Source organism: Rhincodon typus, chromosome 5, assembly GCF_021869965.1.
Source record: "Rhincodon typus isolate 14 chromosome 5, sRhiTyp1.1, whole genome shotgun sequence".
In the NCBI taxonomy this organism is placed as follows: domain Eukaryota; kingdom Metazoa; phylum Chordata; class Chondrichthyes; order Orectolobiformes; family Rhincodontidae; genus Rhincodon; species Rhincodon typus.
The window spans coordinates 34,150,124-34,165,128 of NC_063336.1; the positions used below are offsets into that span (position 1 = coordinate 34,150,124).

The 15,005-nt window shown below is 40.5% G+C and overlaps 1 protein-coding gene across 1 annotated transcript; it reads right to left on the bottom strand.

Annotated features, from left to right (window-relative positions):
- Window positions 1-1,799: 1,799 nt before the first annotated feature.
- On the bottom strand, window positions 1,800-13,441 carry LOC109910805 (CMP-sialic acid transporter). Its single transcript, XM_048596721.1, has 5 exons — window positions 13,438-13,441; window positions 13,129-13,329; window positions 8,232-8,408; window positions 7,046-7,180; window positions 1,800-5,842 (listed from the first exon to the last, which is right to left on the bottom strand). Exons 1-5 carry the CDS (start codon window positions 13,439-13,441, stop codon window positions 5,712-5,714), a joined length of 648 nt encoding a protein of 215 aa, XP_048452678.1. The 3' UTR covers window positions 1,800-5,711.
- Window positions 13,442-15,005: the final 1,564 nt, after the last annotated feature.

The window sequence follows — 15,005 nt, forward strand, 5'->3', positions numbered from 1 at the left end:
TACAATGACACTACTGAATCCTCAATTCCAATATCCTTGGTGTGGGGTTCTGGGTGTCCATGCAACACCACCACCACCGCCCCCAACACCTTTAACTGGCCTAGCCATATAACTATGATGGTTGCAAGAGCTGGTCAGAGCCTGGACACACACTCTCTATACCAATTAACTCTCCACCTGTTTCCTTCCCTACACCCCCTCCTACAAAAAACCCTGTCCACCATTGGCAAGTCACAAATCTGTAGTGAGGTAGAATATTCCCAATTTACCTGGATTTGAGCGGCTTCAACAGCATTTGAAGATCAACACCATTTAAGACAGCCCACTTGAATGGCACTGCATCTACCATCTTAAACCTTTACACCTTCCACTACCAACACACGTACTGCAACGTTCTGGGAATGTAGGGCAATGTCTATATCTGGAGGCTTCTCTTAAAGCCTCACACCATCATGACTTGGAACTGTTGAGTTGGTCTTTCACTGTCACTAGGTCAAAACCTGGCTCCTTAATAACACTATAGATGTACCTACACCAGATGGACTGTAGTTCATCACTACCTTTTCAACAGCAGTTACAGAGGGGAAATAAACATTGGGCTCGCCAGTAACACACACATCAAACAAATGGAAAAAAGTCAGTCCAAAAACTGACATGAACCTTGTACCCATGCATAATATTATTTCATTGTTACTAAGTGACAATAACTGACTGATCAATGTATCATTGTAAACTGTAGATGTCAATAAAAGATAATGACAAAACTATCAATCGTCATTCCTTTTGAGGCAGAAGTTTGTCAATTCAAAATCTCCTTAATGTTTTTCAGTTTCTCTTTGAACTTTTCTCTACGTTTGTGGGAAAGCCAACAAAAAAAAACAATGAATATGCTTTTGCCATTTTCAATGGTTGTGTTTCTATTGTAATTAATGTGTTCCTAACAGCCTTCACTATGTGACACAGTTGTACATTTAGATTTTTAAAAAAACTTTTTTTTCATTCATTCATTCATTCATGGAATGTGGATGTTGCTGGCCAGGCTGGTACTTATTACCCTACCTACTATGTCTTCCTCATCATTGTCTGCATCCCAACATGCTGCCTTCAATCCCCAGGGATCAACTTCTGCAAATTACTGGTACAGCAATGGCTGCTGCTAACTTTCACTGAGCAGACCAAGACGGGGCTTGGGACTTGGGTCATGGTCCAAAGTGACTTTGATGACAGCCCTGGCAGATGGCCATGCAGCTCCCAAATGACTTATACTGGAGTAACAGAGAAGTTTTATCTATAAATATAGAAAGACTGAAAGACAACACAAACCATCCAGAAAGAATATAAGTAGAGATACATTAGCAGGATGAGTTTTGTTTGGTTCAGGAATAAGGAAACAATATTTATGAAAGGTCCCAGCCATGGAACTGGCCATTGACCAGGATGATAATTGCACACATAAAAAGACTTGCATTTATCACTGTGATCTCAGAATACCCTCAGACAGCTGGTTGGCTGATTTACTAAAACCAGCAACACAAAAAGAACCAATATGGGGGAAGAAGTTTATACCAAGAAGAACCTTTTCTCCTTCCTCATAGAAACAGAGAAAGAAGAAAGGGGTCACAATTAGCCTCTACAGCTTTGCAAAGAGGTAGAGAAAGTAACCAGGAGTATATTTCTGCAATCCTGAAATTGGAATGTGCCTGCTGTGTCCCTACATCACATGGTGCACAGTGATTCAAGAAAGCTACTCCCTGTCTAGCTCAAGAGAAATCTTGCCATCAACGGTCATCACTCCATAATAAATTTAAGAAAAAAAGGATTTAATTAAAACAATAATCAAGAAAATACATTAAGTACCACAGACTGAAGAATGTCTTTTCCAAATAGAGACAATAATAGATAAATCAATCCATGAACTAGGTTACATTTTATAGTCCAATGAATGTGGAAAAGATACATGTTGTAAGTTTGGTTGTTTGCAGTTCCTCTTCTTTACAACTTCAGTACAGCTGGAAGGTGAATAGCTTTGCTTAAAAGAAAATTTCCCACCATGAAAAAGAGCAAAACAAATTTGGACATTAAAATTTCATGTATCTTTCCCCGTGGCTTGTGACATTACACTAAAGACTTTCGTATTAAAATCCAAATACCAACTGATGCACAAAGTTACATGTTAGCTGGTCATTATTAACAGATATGAGTTCTTCCATTTACGGTATTAAAATACCACCCACTGATGACCTGCAAAACTCCGGGCACTGCACAAACCTGTACTTACAGATTCCCAAAGACTCTACTAGATAATCTACATTCGGAAAAAACCGGTAAAGTCTGCAGTGGATTGCTTTAAAAAGGCTCAGTTCTGCATACAGCATTTCCAGACCATACATTCTACAAATATTTGTACACACACAACTTTAAAATAATATGTACATTAACTCTAGAAATGGTCATCAGCATAAGTTTGCAGTAACTCACGCTGCTGAAGGCACTAAAACACAAATTAACAAACGTCCTGTTATATTCAAGATTATTTAAAAAGTTCAAACGGAAATATAAGGCAGAACTGAAGTTGGGGAGGGAAACAGTGGTACATTCAATGTTTGAATCAAAACAAGTGTCTCAGACTAAAAAAAATTGGAAAATTGTTTGGAATGACCATGGAAAAAAAGTTATAAAAATGCAATTATACTTCATTGACATTTACATATGGATATCAAAATTTTATTTGGAACAAAAGGGGGTGAGACTTCAAGTTGAGATTCTCATGTCATTTTCTTCTAGAATCTCTCAGCGGTTCATATTTACTATGAGCAAACAATTTAAAAAGTTGGAAATAAATAGCCATCACCACAGAAGATGCACCCATTAACGAACTGTTAAACCATGGCATTGTGGCCAGCAATTACCTTGCATTTTGAATGAGTAACATACTATCTTTAATAAATCAGGGTGGGGAGAGGACTAGAGCAGGTGAAAGCCATCAATCAAGTAAGTGACAATTCTGGTTTGAGTGGTTATTACATTGTTTTGCCCAAGGAAAGAGAGGGGGTGTGCGAAATTTCTGGGACCAGCAAATGTATTAAAATTAGAACTTTGTTGCAACCAGGTGTAAGTGTCTACTGTAAGTTCAGGTTTATAAACATACTTCTTTTTAAAACAAATATTACTATTAGGAAAAAAGTATTTTAAATGGTTACAAAAAAAAAACTCTGAAATTGCTGTCCTGAAGAAGGATCGCTTAGCCTGAACCGTTAACTCTGCTTTCTTCCCACAGATGCTGCCAGACCTGCTGAGTTTCTCCAGCAACTTCTGTTTTTGTTTCTGATTTCAAGCACCCGCAGTTCTTGTTTTTTTTTAAAGTTTAGAAATTAGTACATAACTGTTGAAGGGCAACTGCACTATCTTGTGCAATTCACTACAAAGCAAATTTCCTATTTTGACTACCTGTCACAAAAGTTCAAACGCAGTCCAAGCACTTTGACTTTGGAAAAAAAAGAAAAATATTCTTTTCCTTAAACAGAAATCTTTAATGTGTGATATGGAATGAGTGAACTTTTAGGTGTTCCTAGCATGCATTCATGTAGCAGTGTCTGCCAGAAAGGGGGAGAGAAACAAAGTTATTGCATATTGTTTGCAAAAGGTTTATCAGCCTTCAATCTACAATGCCAAGCAAATGCTGGTAACAAACACTTCTCTCTAGAAGTTGTCTCGCGCAGAAGCAACACGTCATTCACTTGGGACACAAATCTGTCATTTCCTTCTGTCAATTACAGGTGACTTGAAGTTAACTCCACACTGACCCTACATCTGCACAAAAACAGAAGCTTGCATTTATGAACGTCAATCCTGACTTTAGCAGGAGAGTGTATTGTAAGCAGGACGACTAAACCCATGCTAATCTTGTTAAATTACAAAATTAACAGAAACCCTGCTCAAACTTGATTCAGCCTCATTCAGTTTGAAATCCAGAAGTGGAAAACAATCTACAGTGTTCAAGGGGTCATACTAAAGATCCCACAAGAGTTAATACAGGACAGAAGGAAGAACATTAGTTGACCTAATGAGTCCGTCAGCTCTCTGCTGACCAATCCAATCAGTCTCTATCCCTGGAGCCCTCCACCTTTATTTCCCTCAACTGTGCAACCAATTTTATTTCAAAATTGTTCACTGTCTTCACTCCCACCTCCCTTAGGGGCAGACAGTGCCAGGTCATTACCACCATCTCTGTAAAAAGAAAAAATACTCTTCCCCATACCCATTACTCCAAAAAAAAAATCCACAATTGCTGCCTGTTCCCTTGTTCTCATGTCATTAACTAGTGAGAACAACAGAATTACATTTTGTTTCATGTCATGAAGGATTTAAGGATTTGCAACAAAATGAAGTGATTTGATAACATCTCAAAAATACCAACTACATGAGGCCCTATTTTAAAAGTAGACTTATTATGTGTCTTTTTTCCTCAATTATTTACCAACAGGTTAGAATTTTTGTTTCCTTCCTCAGATGGAACACATTCCTCATTTGGAAGAATATATAAACGTTTGACTTTTACCAGCATCAGTTGTCTGACAGCCAAGTACCTAGTCCAAAAGCTCCAATTCAATAGTTGTTTTTTTGTTTGCAGAAATGTTTGATAATCTGGATGAACTAGCAACAGAAGAGCATGATTTTTCCAAAATTATTGTCTTGGTGGATGAAGTGAGGTTTTGGATTTGTTCTTTTACCTTCCTAATAATGGGAGAAGTCTTAGAGCTAAATTCTCCATGGACAATTGAAGTAGTAAATACAAGACACCAAGTTTGATGATAATAGGCTCATGTTTGATGTGACCAATGGAAACATCGTGGTAATTGCTTTGTCTTTGTCAATGGCATGAAAAGGGGTTTCAGAATACACACTAATTCCCTGATTTGTAACACCAAGTACAATCTTTTAGGTTATCCTGATACTGCACACAGATGTATTAAAAGTTTAAGAGATCAGATCAAAACCAGTCATTTTGTCTCAAATCTAGTTGCTGTATGATGTCAATGTTGATACTGTGAATGATGAGAATGCAATTTAAAAATAATTAATCTTGTGTAGAACATAAATGACAATATAAACAGCAATTTTGAAAAAAAAAAAGTTTTGTATATATTCAAGCCAAATCACATTATGGAATTATCAGTAAGCTGCCCTACTTTCAGACACAGAGACAACTACTCAAAATTAATCTAACAGTAGCGATAATGGACAAAAAAATACAGAGTAGCACCAGGATTCTCATAGGAACCATTGTTCCAGATACCAACTGGGGGACCAAATATTGAGTTAACCAGCAACTAAAAGTATGACAAACATGGCAGCTGCAAAGCACTGACTTTTAAAGTTTACATTTAAAGAGGCATCTGAAAGAAAAACCTAACAAAGACTTCTGTGGTTGTTTGAAACATGACTCCAAATTACCAGAACCTTCAGGAAGTAGACTTTTAAAAAAACGGCTTCTTGATAAACTTGATGAATAACTTGGGTGTGTTTCTTGGATTGTCATAATGCATAACAAACCTACACCTTGTTGGCACTAAGTGCAAAAAAAAGCATTGATGAATCAACAACCAATGGAGGTGTTTTTTTTAAAATATCCACATCCCTTGCAAAATCTGGAAGATGCAGATAAGGCGAGCTTTTACTCTTCATGTTTTGCCTTAATGAAGTGTTTATGATCACACATCTTCCAGTGGCTGTTTGGACTTCTCTGTCACAGTCTGTTGAATTGTCATTGTATTTTGCTTTGGTAAACCATAATAGTATATTGAAATACATACAAGAATGGCTCCAGATACAAAGGTGGGAGCTGAAATGAAAAGAAGAAAAATTACTTCACTTACATTAGAAAAATAGTTTGATATTTGTTAATATATTACACAACATGGCAAAAACTTTCAAACGCACTATTCTTCATCCATGCTGTCTCGTACAGAGAACATATTTGCAGTTTAAAAAAAAGAGTCATACAGCATGGAAACAGACATTTGGTCTGAACAATCCATACCGACCATAATCCCAAACTAAACTAGTCCCACCTGCCTGTGCTTGGCCCATATCCTTCCAAACATTTCTTATTCGTTCACTTCTTCAAATGTCTTTTAAACGTTGTAAACTGTACCCTCATCCACCACTTCCTCTGGAAGTTCATTCCAAACATGAACCACTCTCAGTAAAAAAGTTTCCCCTCATTACTTTTTAAAAATCTTTCTCCTCTCACGTTAAAAATATGCCCCCTGGTCTTGAAATTCCCAACTCTAGAGAAAACATACCCGCCATTCACCTTATCTATGCCCCTCACGATTTTATAAACCTCCATAAGGTCACCCCTCCACCACCTATGCTCCAGTGAAAAAAGTCCCAGCCTATCCAGCCTGTCCATATAACACAAACCTTCCATTCCCAGCAACATCCTGGTAAATCTTTTCTGAACCCTCCTTTGCTGAATATCCTTTGCTTCCTCCCAAGTTGCTGGGAACTTGGAGTGTTACTTAAAAAAAGTTAGATGATCTTCAATTGTTCATTTGTTGCTGGAAAGTTGAAGAGGACTTTTGAAATACATTTGAGTACTTTGTGAAGGACTTTGAATATTGGTGCAGTCTTGACCAAACAGTATATATCCCGGAGATAACAAGGTGTAGAGCTGGACGAACACAGCAGGTCAAGCAGCATCAGAGGAGCAGGAAAGCTGACGTTTCGGGTCTAGACCCTTCTTCAGAAATATATTCCTGAAATTCTCAGAGGACCTCACCCAAAAGATGACGTGTTCTCTACCTGTAAAGAAGTTACGAGGACCAAAAATGTGTGCTAAACCAGACGTTCAAACATATGTATGTCTTAATAAGACAGGACTGATTTAGCCCCCGTTTTCACCAAAATAACCCCAATGTTCACAGAATCTCTGCTCATCCAAACAAACCCTATTTGCTCAAGAGGCAAACAGCGTCACTACACAGACATGGCACGCGTCATTTTGACAGTGAGAGCCAACATTAGGAAAGATAATACTTACTTATCTGCAACCCAAACAACAACATAGAAGCAACTGTGGAAATGACTATTGCTGCAGCAGCTGAGAATCCCTTCATGATGTTATCTGTGTACTTCACAACAACTGAGGTATACAGACCTCCAAGGCTTGCTAACACTGTGAAGGTGAAAGCAAAATGATCACTGTATTGGTAATTAACTGAAGATAGCAAGTTGTTAGAGTCTAGATTTAATGTTTGTTTTAGCTCAAATGTGAGAAACACTGACAAGCCTTTTATTGTGACGGCAGTCAGGAAGCCTTCTCCTTGGACCTGCAAGTCCTTGTGCTGATGGCACTCCCGAAAGAGCCAGGACTTTTACCCAATGACAATGCAGCAATGATGCACAGACAACTCAAGTGCTTGGAGGGACATGAACCTGGGAGGCAATACTAGTCCCACAGTTTGCGATTCTAGTTCTAACTGGTGCAGGAGAGCACAGGAGTGATGATACCATTGGAGTAAGCTTATGTTGTTGCAGTGTTTTCTGTAGTCAACAGACACTACGATGAAGGTGGGGGGTGAAAACTGAACTCAGTGGCAGGAGCGCTGCTGAGTTAAAAGTCTGCAAGCAGATGGATCTTCGAGACCCTACAGATGAACCCTACTCAGCAAATGAAACCAACCTCATTTAAAGCATTCAATAAACCACACAACCCGAGTATTCACTGTGGGGACATGCAAACCAGAGGGCAGTAAAAAATAAAGGGTCACACTAGGAAAAGGTTTGCGAAGCATTGTTTGAAGGTATTTAGGACATTGTATCATGCCAAGTCTGCTGAAGCTCCTACAGCAAAATTCCCAAAGGCAGCACAGGCAAGCTTCCCAGAACCAGGAATCCCACAAGAACTCACCGAACAAATCATTAAACCTGAAAATGAGCCTTAATTGGAGTGGACTGAACAACCATCCCACCAGAAATGCAATAGGATTCCATCAAAAAGAAGAATTGCGTGTCACAAAACAGAAGATTGGTCCTTTTGTTTATGGCCTTATCTACTTGCATTGCCGCCTCTAAAAGAATCACGCCTGAGCACCAAATGTTCTATCACACCACTTACAATCTTTCTATTTGAGGAAATGAGATTCCTGACTTTACCATGCAGAACTTGAACTGTTTTAATATAAAAATAAAATTATTCATTTCACTAAGAAGTGAAGGGTACTCACATACAACAAACCAGACCCAGTGGGTGTATCCAAAGAAAAAGCCTTTCTCCATCACTTGGGCACCATCAGTGACATAAACTCCAAATGCAGTGACTGCAATGCCGGAGATATACATCTGTATGTTCCTCACCCACAGAGAGGTTTCAGAACTTTTCAATACCTTCTCAAAGTAAACACCTACGTCGGACAGAAATGAAACGCATCAGATGAACAATATCAAAAGCACAAGTAAAACATTCGACTCTCACTAAATACTAATAAAATCAGATCAGCAAGCATTTAAAATCCTAACCACTCTTTACCACATTTTCTCCACTTACACTGGACTGATATGGAATTCACCTTGAACTCCAGCCCAAGAACAGTAGGCCTGCCATATTCTGGAAGACAATCAGTTTGAAAAAGCGGTAATCTACTCTTGTTGAACACAGCGCATAATTTGTGCAAAGCTGAATGTCATTCACTACTTTTAGCTGCTCATCATACCTGACAAAAATCAAACTTTTGAAAGACTCCCAACTCCTATTCCACAGCTATTTGTAAGTTTCAGATGCAGGAAAGTATTTCATTGCACTGCAAGGCACTACCTCAACACCGTCAGTTTCTTTGGAGCTGGGTTAAGAATACTCAGCAACATACACTGAACTCCTGAAAAGTTATTCTCAACTCAAAATGTTAACTCTTGTTTGAGATTTTCTGCATCCATAGTGCTTTTCCTTTATTAAAAATATTCAAGGCTGAGGTAGACAAATTTTTAATCTGTGATGGAATCAAAGATTATGGGGAAGACAACAGAAATTGGAGTTGAGGATTATCAGATCAGTCATCTCACCGAGTCTGCTCTGCCATTCAATGGGCTGAATAGCCTACTTCTGTTCCTATGTTTTATAGTTCTATGATCAGATTGTTAGCCTCAGATAATCTGCATTACAGTTAAGTCTCATTGGTTGCAGGGGATGCATTCTTGGAGGTGTCATGGTGATTTTCACAAACGGTGAATATGGCAAACTGTGATACACAATCGACAAAGCATCAGACCATTAATCTAAGGGTCATGGGTTCGAGCCCCATGCTGGGTGTGTTCGTTTGGGAATGGCTTGTTAGTCTAAGGACATGATTCTCGCTTAGGTTACTGTACAGTGTTACAGGTGAGAGGTCCCGGGTTCAGCTCCCAGACAAGCCCAGATTTCTTGGTCCAGTCTTGGAGGGCCTGTTCCTGTGCTGTAACTTTCTTTGTTCTTTGTGTGAAGCATGCACACTTTTACTCCAGGAAATAAGTTATTTTTCTTTACAAGTGCAAATCTTGCTTACTATTGACAAGCGGAGATCAAAGAGGTATACAGTAAACACTGTTCAGATAAGTGAATTTACAAAGGGTGAAACTGTAACCAGTGGGAGCTTACTGTATTTAATTGACATAGCTCTGATAAAAGGTCGACCAGTTGAAATAGACTGAGTATTTCCAGCATTTTATTCTGATTTCAAATTTTACTGCTGTACACAGCCTCTTTGTGCCTTAAGAAACTTCATGCAGAAAATCCTCCGTCCTTTCCTTATTCATTTGTAGGAGGTGGGCATTGGTGGCTGTGCCAGCATTTCTTGCCCATCCCTAGTTGCCCTTGAGAAGATGGTGGTGAGCTACCTTCTTGAACTGCTGCAGTCCACCTGCTGTGGGTTGACCCACAATGCCATTAGGGAGGGAATTCCAGGATTTTGACCCACCCATCGACAGTGAAGGAACGGTGAGATATTTCCAAGTCAGGATGGTGAGTGGCTTGGAAGGGAACTTGCAGATGGCGTTCCCATTGTATCTGCTGTACTTGTCCTTTTAGATGGATGTGGTCGAGGGTTTGGAAGGTGCTAACGATCTTTGGGGAGTTGCTGAAATGCATTGTGTAGATAGTACATACTGCTGCTACTGAGCGGTGGTGGAAGGAGTCGATGCTTGTGGATTTAGTGCCAACCAAGCAGACTGCTTTGTCCTGGTGGTTACAAGCTTCTTGAGTGTTGTTGGGGCTGCACTCATCCAGGCAAGTGGGAAGTATTCCATCACACTCCTGACTTGTGCCTTGTAGATGGCAGCAGGCTTTGGGGAGTCAGGAGGTGAGTTACTCACCGCAGTATTCCCAGCTTCTGGCGTGCTCTTGTAGCCATTATGTTTACTTGGGTGAGTCCAGTTGAGTTTCTGGTCAATGGTAACCCCCAGAATGTTAATGGCGGGAGATTTGGTGATGGTAACACCATTGAATATCAAGGGGTTAGATTGTCTCTTATTGGTCATAGCCTGACATTTGTGTGGCACAAATGTTATTTGCCATTTGTCAGCCTAAGCCTGAATATTATCCAGATCTTGTTATATTTGAACATGGACTGCTTCAGTATCTGAGGACTTGCTGAATATTGTGCAATCATCGGCAAACACCTCCAATTTTGAAGGCGCGAAGGTCATTGATGAAGCAGCTGAAGATGGTTGGGCCTAGGTCACTACCCTGTGGAACTCCTGCAGGGATGTCCTGGAGCTGAGATAACTGATCTCTAACAACCACGATCATCTTCCTATGTACCATGTATGACTCCAAACGCTGGAGAGTTTGCCCCGATATCCATTGATTCCAGTTTTGCTCGGGCTCCTTGATGCCACACTTGGTCAAATGCAGCCTTGATCTCACCTCCCCTCTGGAATTCAGCTCTTTTGTCCATGTTTGAACCAAGTCTGTAATGAGGTCAGGAGCCGAGTGGCCCTGGCAAAACCCAAACTGGGCATCACTGAGTGGGTTATTGCTGAGCAGGTGCTGCTCGATAGCACTGTTGATAACACCTTCCATCACTTAACTGATGATTGAGTGGAGACTGATGGGGCAGTAATTGGCTGGGTTGAGTTTGTCCTGCTTTTTGTGCACGGGACATATCTGGTCAATTTCCACGCTGTTGGATAGATGCCAGTTTAGTAACTATACTGGAACAGCTTGGCTTGGGGAGTGGCGAATTGTGGAGCACAAGTCTTCAGGACTATTGCCAGAATGTTGTCAGGGCCGGTAGCCTTTGCATTATCCAGTGTCTCCAACCATTTCTTGATATCACATGGAGTGAATCGAATTGGCTGAAGACTGATATCTGTAATGCTGGGGACCACTGGAGGAGGCATGGATGCATCATGTACTCGGCATTTCCGGCTGAAGACTGCTGCAAATGTTCTGCCATAACTTTTGCACAGGTGTGCGCAGCTTTATATCAGTGGAGATGGGGATATTTGTGGAGTCTCCTCCTCCAGTGCATTCTTTAATTGTTCACCACCATTCATAACTGGATGTGGCAGGACTGCAGAGCCTGGATCTGACCCACTGATTGTGGGATCGGTTGTCTCTATCAGTTGCTGCTTATGCTGTTTGGCGTGCAAGTAGTCCTGTTTGGTAGCTTCACCAGGTTGACATCTCGTTCTTAGGTGTGCCTGGTGCACTTCCTGGTACACCTTCCTGTACTGTCTATCTTCCAAACAAATTCTAACAAAGACCAGTAAATTGTTACTGACCCCCATACATACTGTGAAAACTACTGGTCCTGTACCAGACAGTATATATTTGTCACTATTCGCTATTGAAGATACCTTGGCCAGGATTAGATTAAGACCATAAAAAACAGGAACAGGAATGGGCTGTATGGCTCCTCGAGCCTGCTCTACCATTCAATAGAATCATTGCTGATCTGACATTCCTCATGTTCACTTACCAGCATTTTCCCTGTAATCCTCATTTCCCCTAAGATCTAGAATCATATCTGTCTCAGCCTTAAATATACAGAAGGATTCTGCCCCACAGCTCTCTGTGGTGAAGAGTTCTAAAATCTCACAACCCTCAGGAGAAGAAATTCCTCCTCATCACAGACTAAAACTGATGCTCCTTTATTCTGACACTATGCCCTCTGGTCCTAACTGCTCCCCATGGGCAATACCCTATCAGCATTTAACCTGTCCAGCCCCTTAAGAACACAATATGTTTCAATAAGATCACCCTCTCATTCTGCTAAACTCCAGTGGGTAAACTCCCAAACTGTTTAGCCTTTGCCCATTTGACAATCTCTCCACATCAGGGATCACAGTGAACCTTCTCCGAACTGCCTTCAATGAAATGATATCTTTCCTTAAATAAGGGGACCAAACTCTCTCAAGTTCTCCAGATGTGGCCTCACCAGCACCTTGTACAGTTGCAACAAGACTTCTCTACTCAATTACTCCAACCCCCTTGAAATAAGGGCCAACATTCCATTAGCCTTCCTGATTACCTGCTGTACGTGTGCTAGCTTTCTGTGTTTCATGGACAAGAACCTCAAAGTCCCTTAGTGTTGCAGCTTTCTGCAGCTTCTTTTTCCACTTAAAATTACTCTCTGTTCACCCTTCAAACATGAAAAACTTCACATTTTCCCACATTATCCTCTATTGCACCCCTGGTTTAAGATTATCAATTAAGCAAACCATTAAAATGAATCCATAATTTTAACCTGAATTCATGAAATCAATATGCAAAGCCTTTTTTAGATCATCAATAGAATAGTAGGTCCAGTTCCATGCACTTTAGCATCATTTTCGCTAAAGTTTATCATCTTGTATTCTTCTAAGAATACTTGAGAAAGGAACTCATGAAATTGATCACAAACTGTTAGCCTGGATAGGGAATTGGTTGAAGAGGTTAGAAGTCATGCTATAGGTATACAAAGCCTTCTTCAACGTTTTGGGCAGAAACCCTTCATATCTGGGAATTATGATGATTACAGGCAATCTGATATCTAATTAACAATTAACGTAACAGTGAAATACATTCAACCAAGAAACTATATTGGCATGGGATTATCTTAAACGAGAAAGAGACAAGATTTAATGTTTTATCAGGTTACATCTACTTACCTGCAAATCCAGAACACAATACTGCAATGGCTATGGCAACAAATCCCAAAACTGGATTCTGTTCAACCTGCAGTATGAGTAAACAAGCTGTGAAGACTGACCTCCTTATTGTACATGAATAACACAAGACTATTTTGTGAATCAGATCAGAGTTGCAAAGTTGGTTTGATTTGTATGGAAAACAGAAATGTACAAATAAGACTCCGCATCAGTTCCATCAAAGGAGTTGAATATACAGAACCACTGGACTCATTTAAATCAAATCAGTACAACTCATCATTACATTACACAAAACAATAACAGTCCTACTCATGTTCCCTCTAAGTTTAGTTGTCCTGATATTCTGGGTGTGGTATATTTAAACCAGGGCAGAAATCACAGGGTGGAGAATGTGCAGGTTTTTCCCAGCTGCTGCAGGGTCATACAGCCTACAGGGAACATTGACCTTACCCTTCATCAAATCAGCAAGCTAGCAATCATGCAAAATTCAAATAAGTAGTTAGCAGAGACCCAGGTTCGATTCTAGCCTTGGTTAACTGTCCATGTGGAGTTTACACATTCTCCCCATGTCTGTGTGGGTTTCCTCCAGGTGCTCCAGTTTCCTTCCACAGTCCAAAGATGTGCAGGTTAGATAGATTGGTCATGCGAAAAATTGCCCACAGTGTCCCGGGATGTGTAGGTTACATGGGTCAGCCATGGTAAAATTCCCATGTCAGATTACGGGACGGGAGGTGTGGGTCTGGGTGACATGCTCTACAAAGGGTTGGTGCAGACTTGATGGGACAAATGGCCTCTTTCTGCCCTGTAGGGATTCTATGTTTCTGTAAGCCAACTGCTCTCCGGCATTTCTAATTGCTACATCGAAGGCACCAGATTGCCTGCTGCATTTGCTTTCAAAACGAGAATGACTGTCCATTTCTGGATCTGAACTGCCTCTCCATACAGTTGGAATATGCAGCTTATGCACCTGGCACCAACAATTCCCAGACTGGGCACAAAGCGGTTTGATTACTGAGACAATTTCTTAAACTATCCAAGGAAAGTTAGGTGATTAAGATTGTATTGCCAGCCCCTTCCCCCACCCCAGAGCAATTTTTAGATTTCCGTGAATACGTTAAGCTTCAAAATAATTTTCTAAATTTTCTGAGTTCTGAGGAAGGGTCACCGGACCCGAAACGTTAACTCTGATTTTTTCTTCACAGATGCTGCCATTCCTGCTGTGCTTTTCCAGCAATTTCGGTTTTTGTTCCTGATTTACAGCATCCGTAGTTCTTTCAGTTTTTTCTAAATCTTCTGCCGGGCGGGGGACAGAAACAGTCAAAACATGGCATCATTCCTTTCAAAAAGAGTGATTTACAATGAAAGAGATTTCCTCAAGATACAGAATGTGGAGAACTAAATAGCCACATCTTAAAATATGTCCATTTTCCAAAGGTGGTGATGCTGGACATCTTAAATGCATAAAGATGGATAAATCCCTGGGATCTGATCAGGTGTACCCTAGTACTCTGTGGGAAGCTAAGGAAGTGATTGCTGGGCCCCTTGCTGAGATATTTGTAGCATCAAAAACCACAGGTGAAGTGCCAGAAGACTGGAGGCTGGCTAACATGGTGCCACTATTTAAGAAAGGTGGTAAGGAAAAGCCAGGGAACCACAGACTGGTGAGCCCAACATCGGTGGTGGGCAAGTTGTTGAAGGGAATCCTGAGGGACAGGATTTACGCGTATTTGGAAATGCAAGGACTAATTAGGGATGGTCAGCATGGCTTTGTGTGAGGGAAATGGTGTCTCACTAACTTGATTGGGTTTTTTCAAGAAGTAACAAAGAGGATTGATGAAGGCAGAGCAGTGGACACGATCTACATGGACTTCAGTAAG

Excerpts from the sequence above, each read along its gene's own strand:
- LOC109910805 (XM_048596721.1), bottom strand. Across the intron at positions 8,409-13,128 it reads ATTGTGTTCTGGATTTGCAG|GTGTTTACTTTGAGAAGGTA; the intron begins GTAAGTAGATGT and ends TGTCCGACGTAG. Across the intron at positions 7,181-8,231 it reads CTGGGTCTGGTTTGTTGTAT|TGTTAGCAAGCCTTGGAGGT; the intron begins GTGAGTACCCTT and ends TCACCTTCACAG.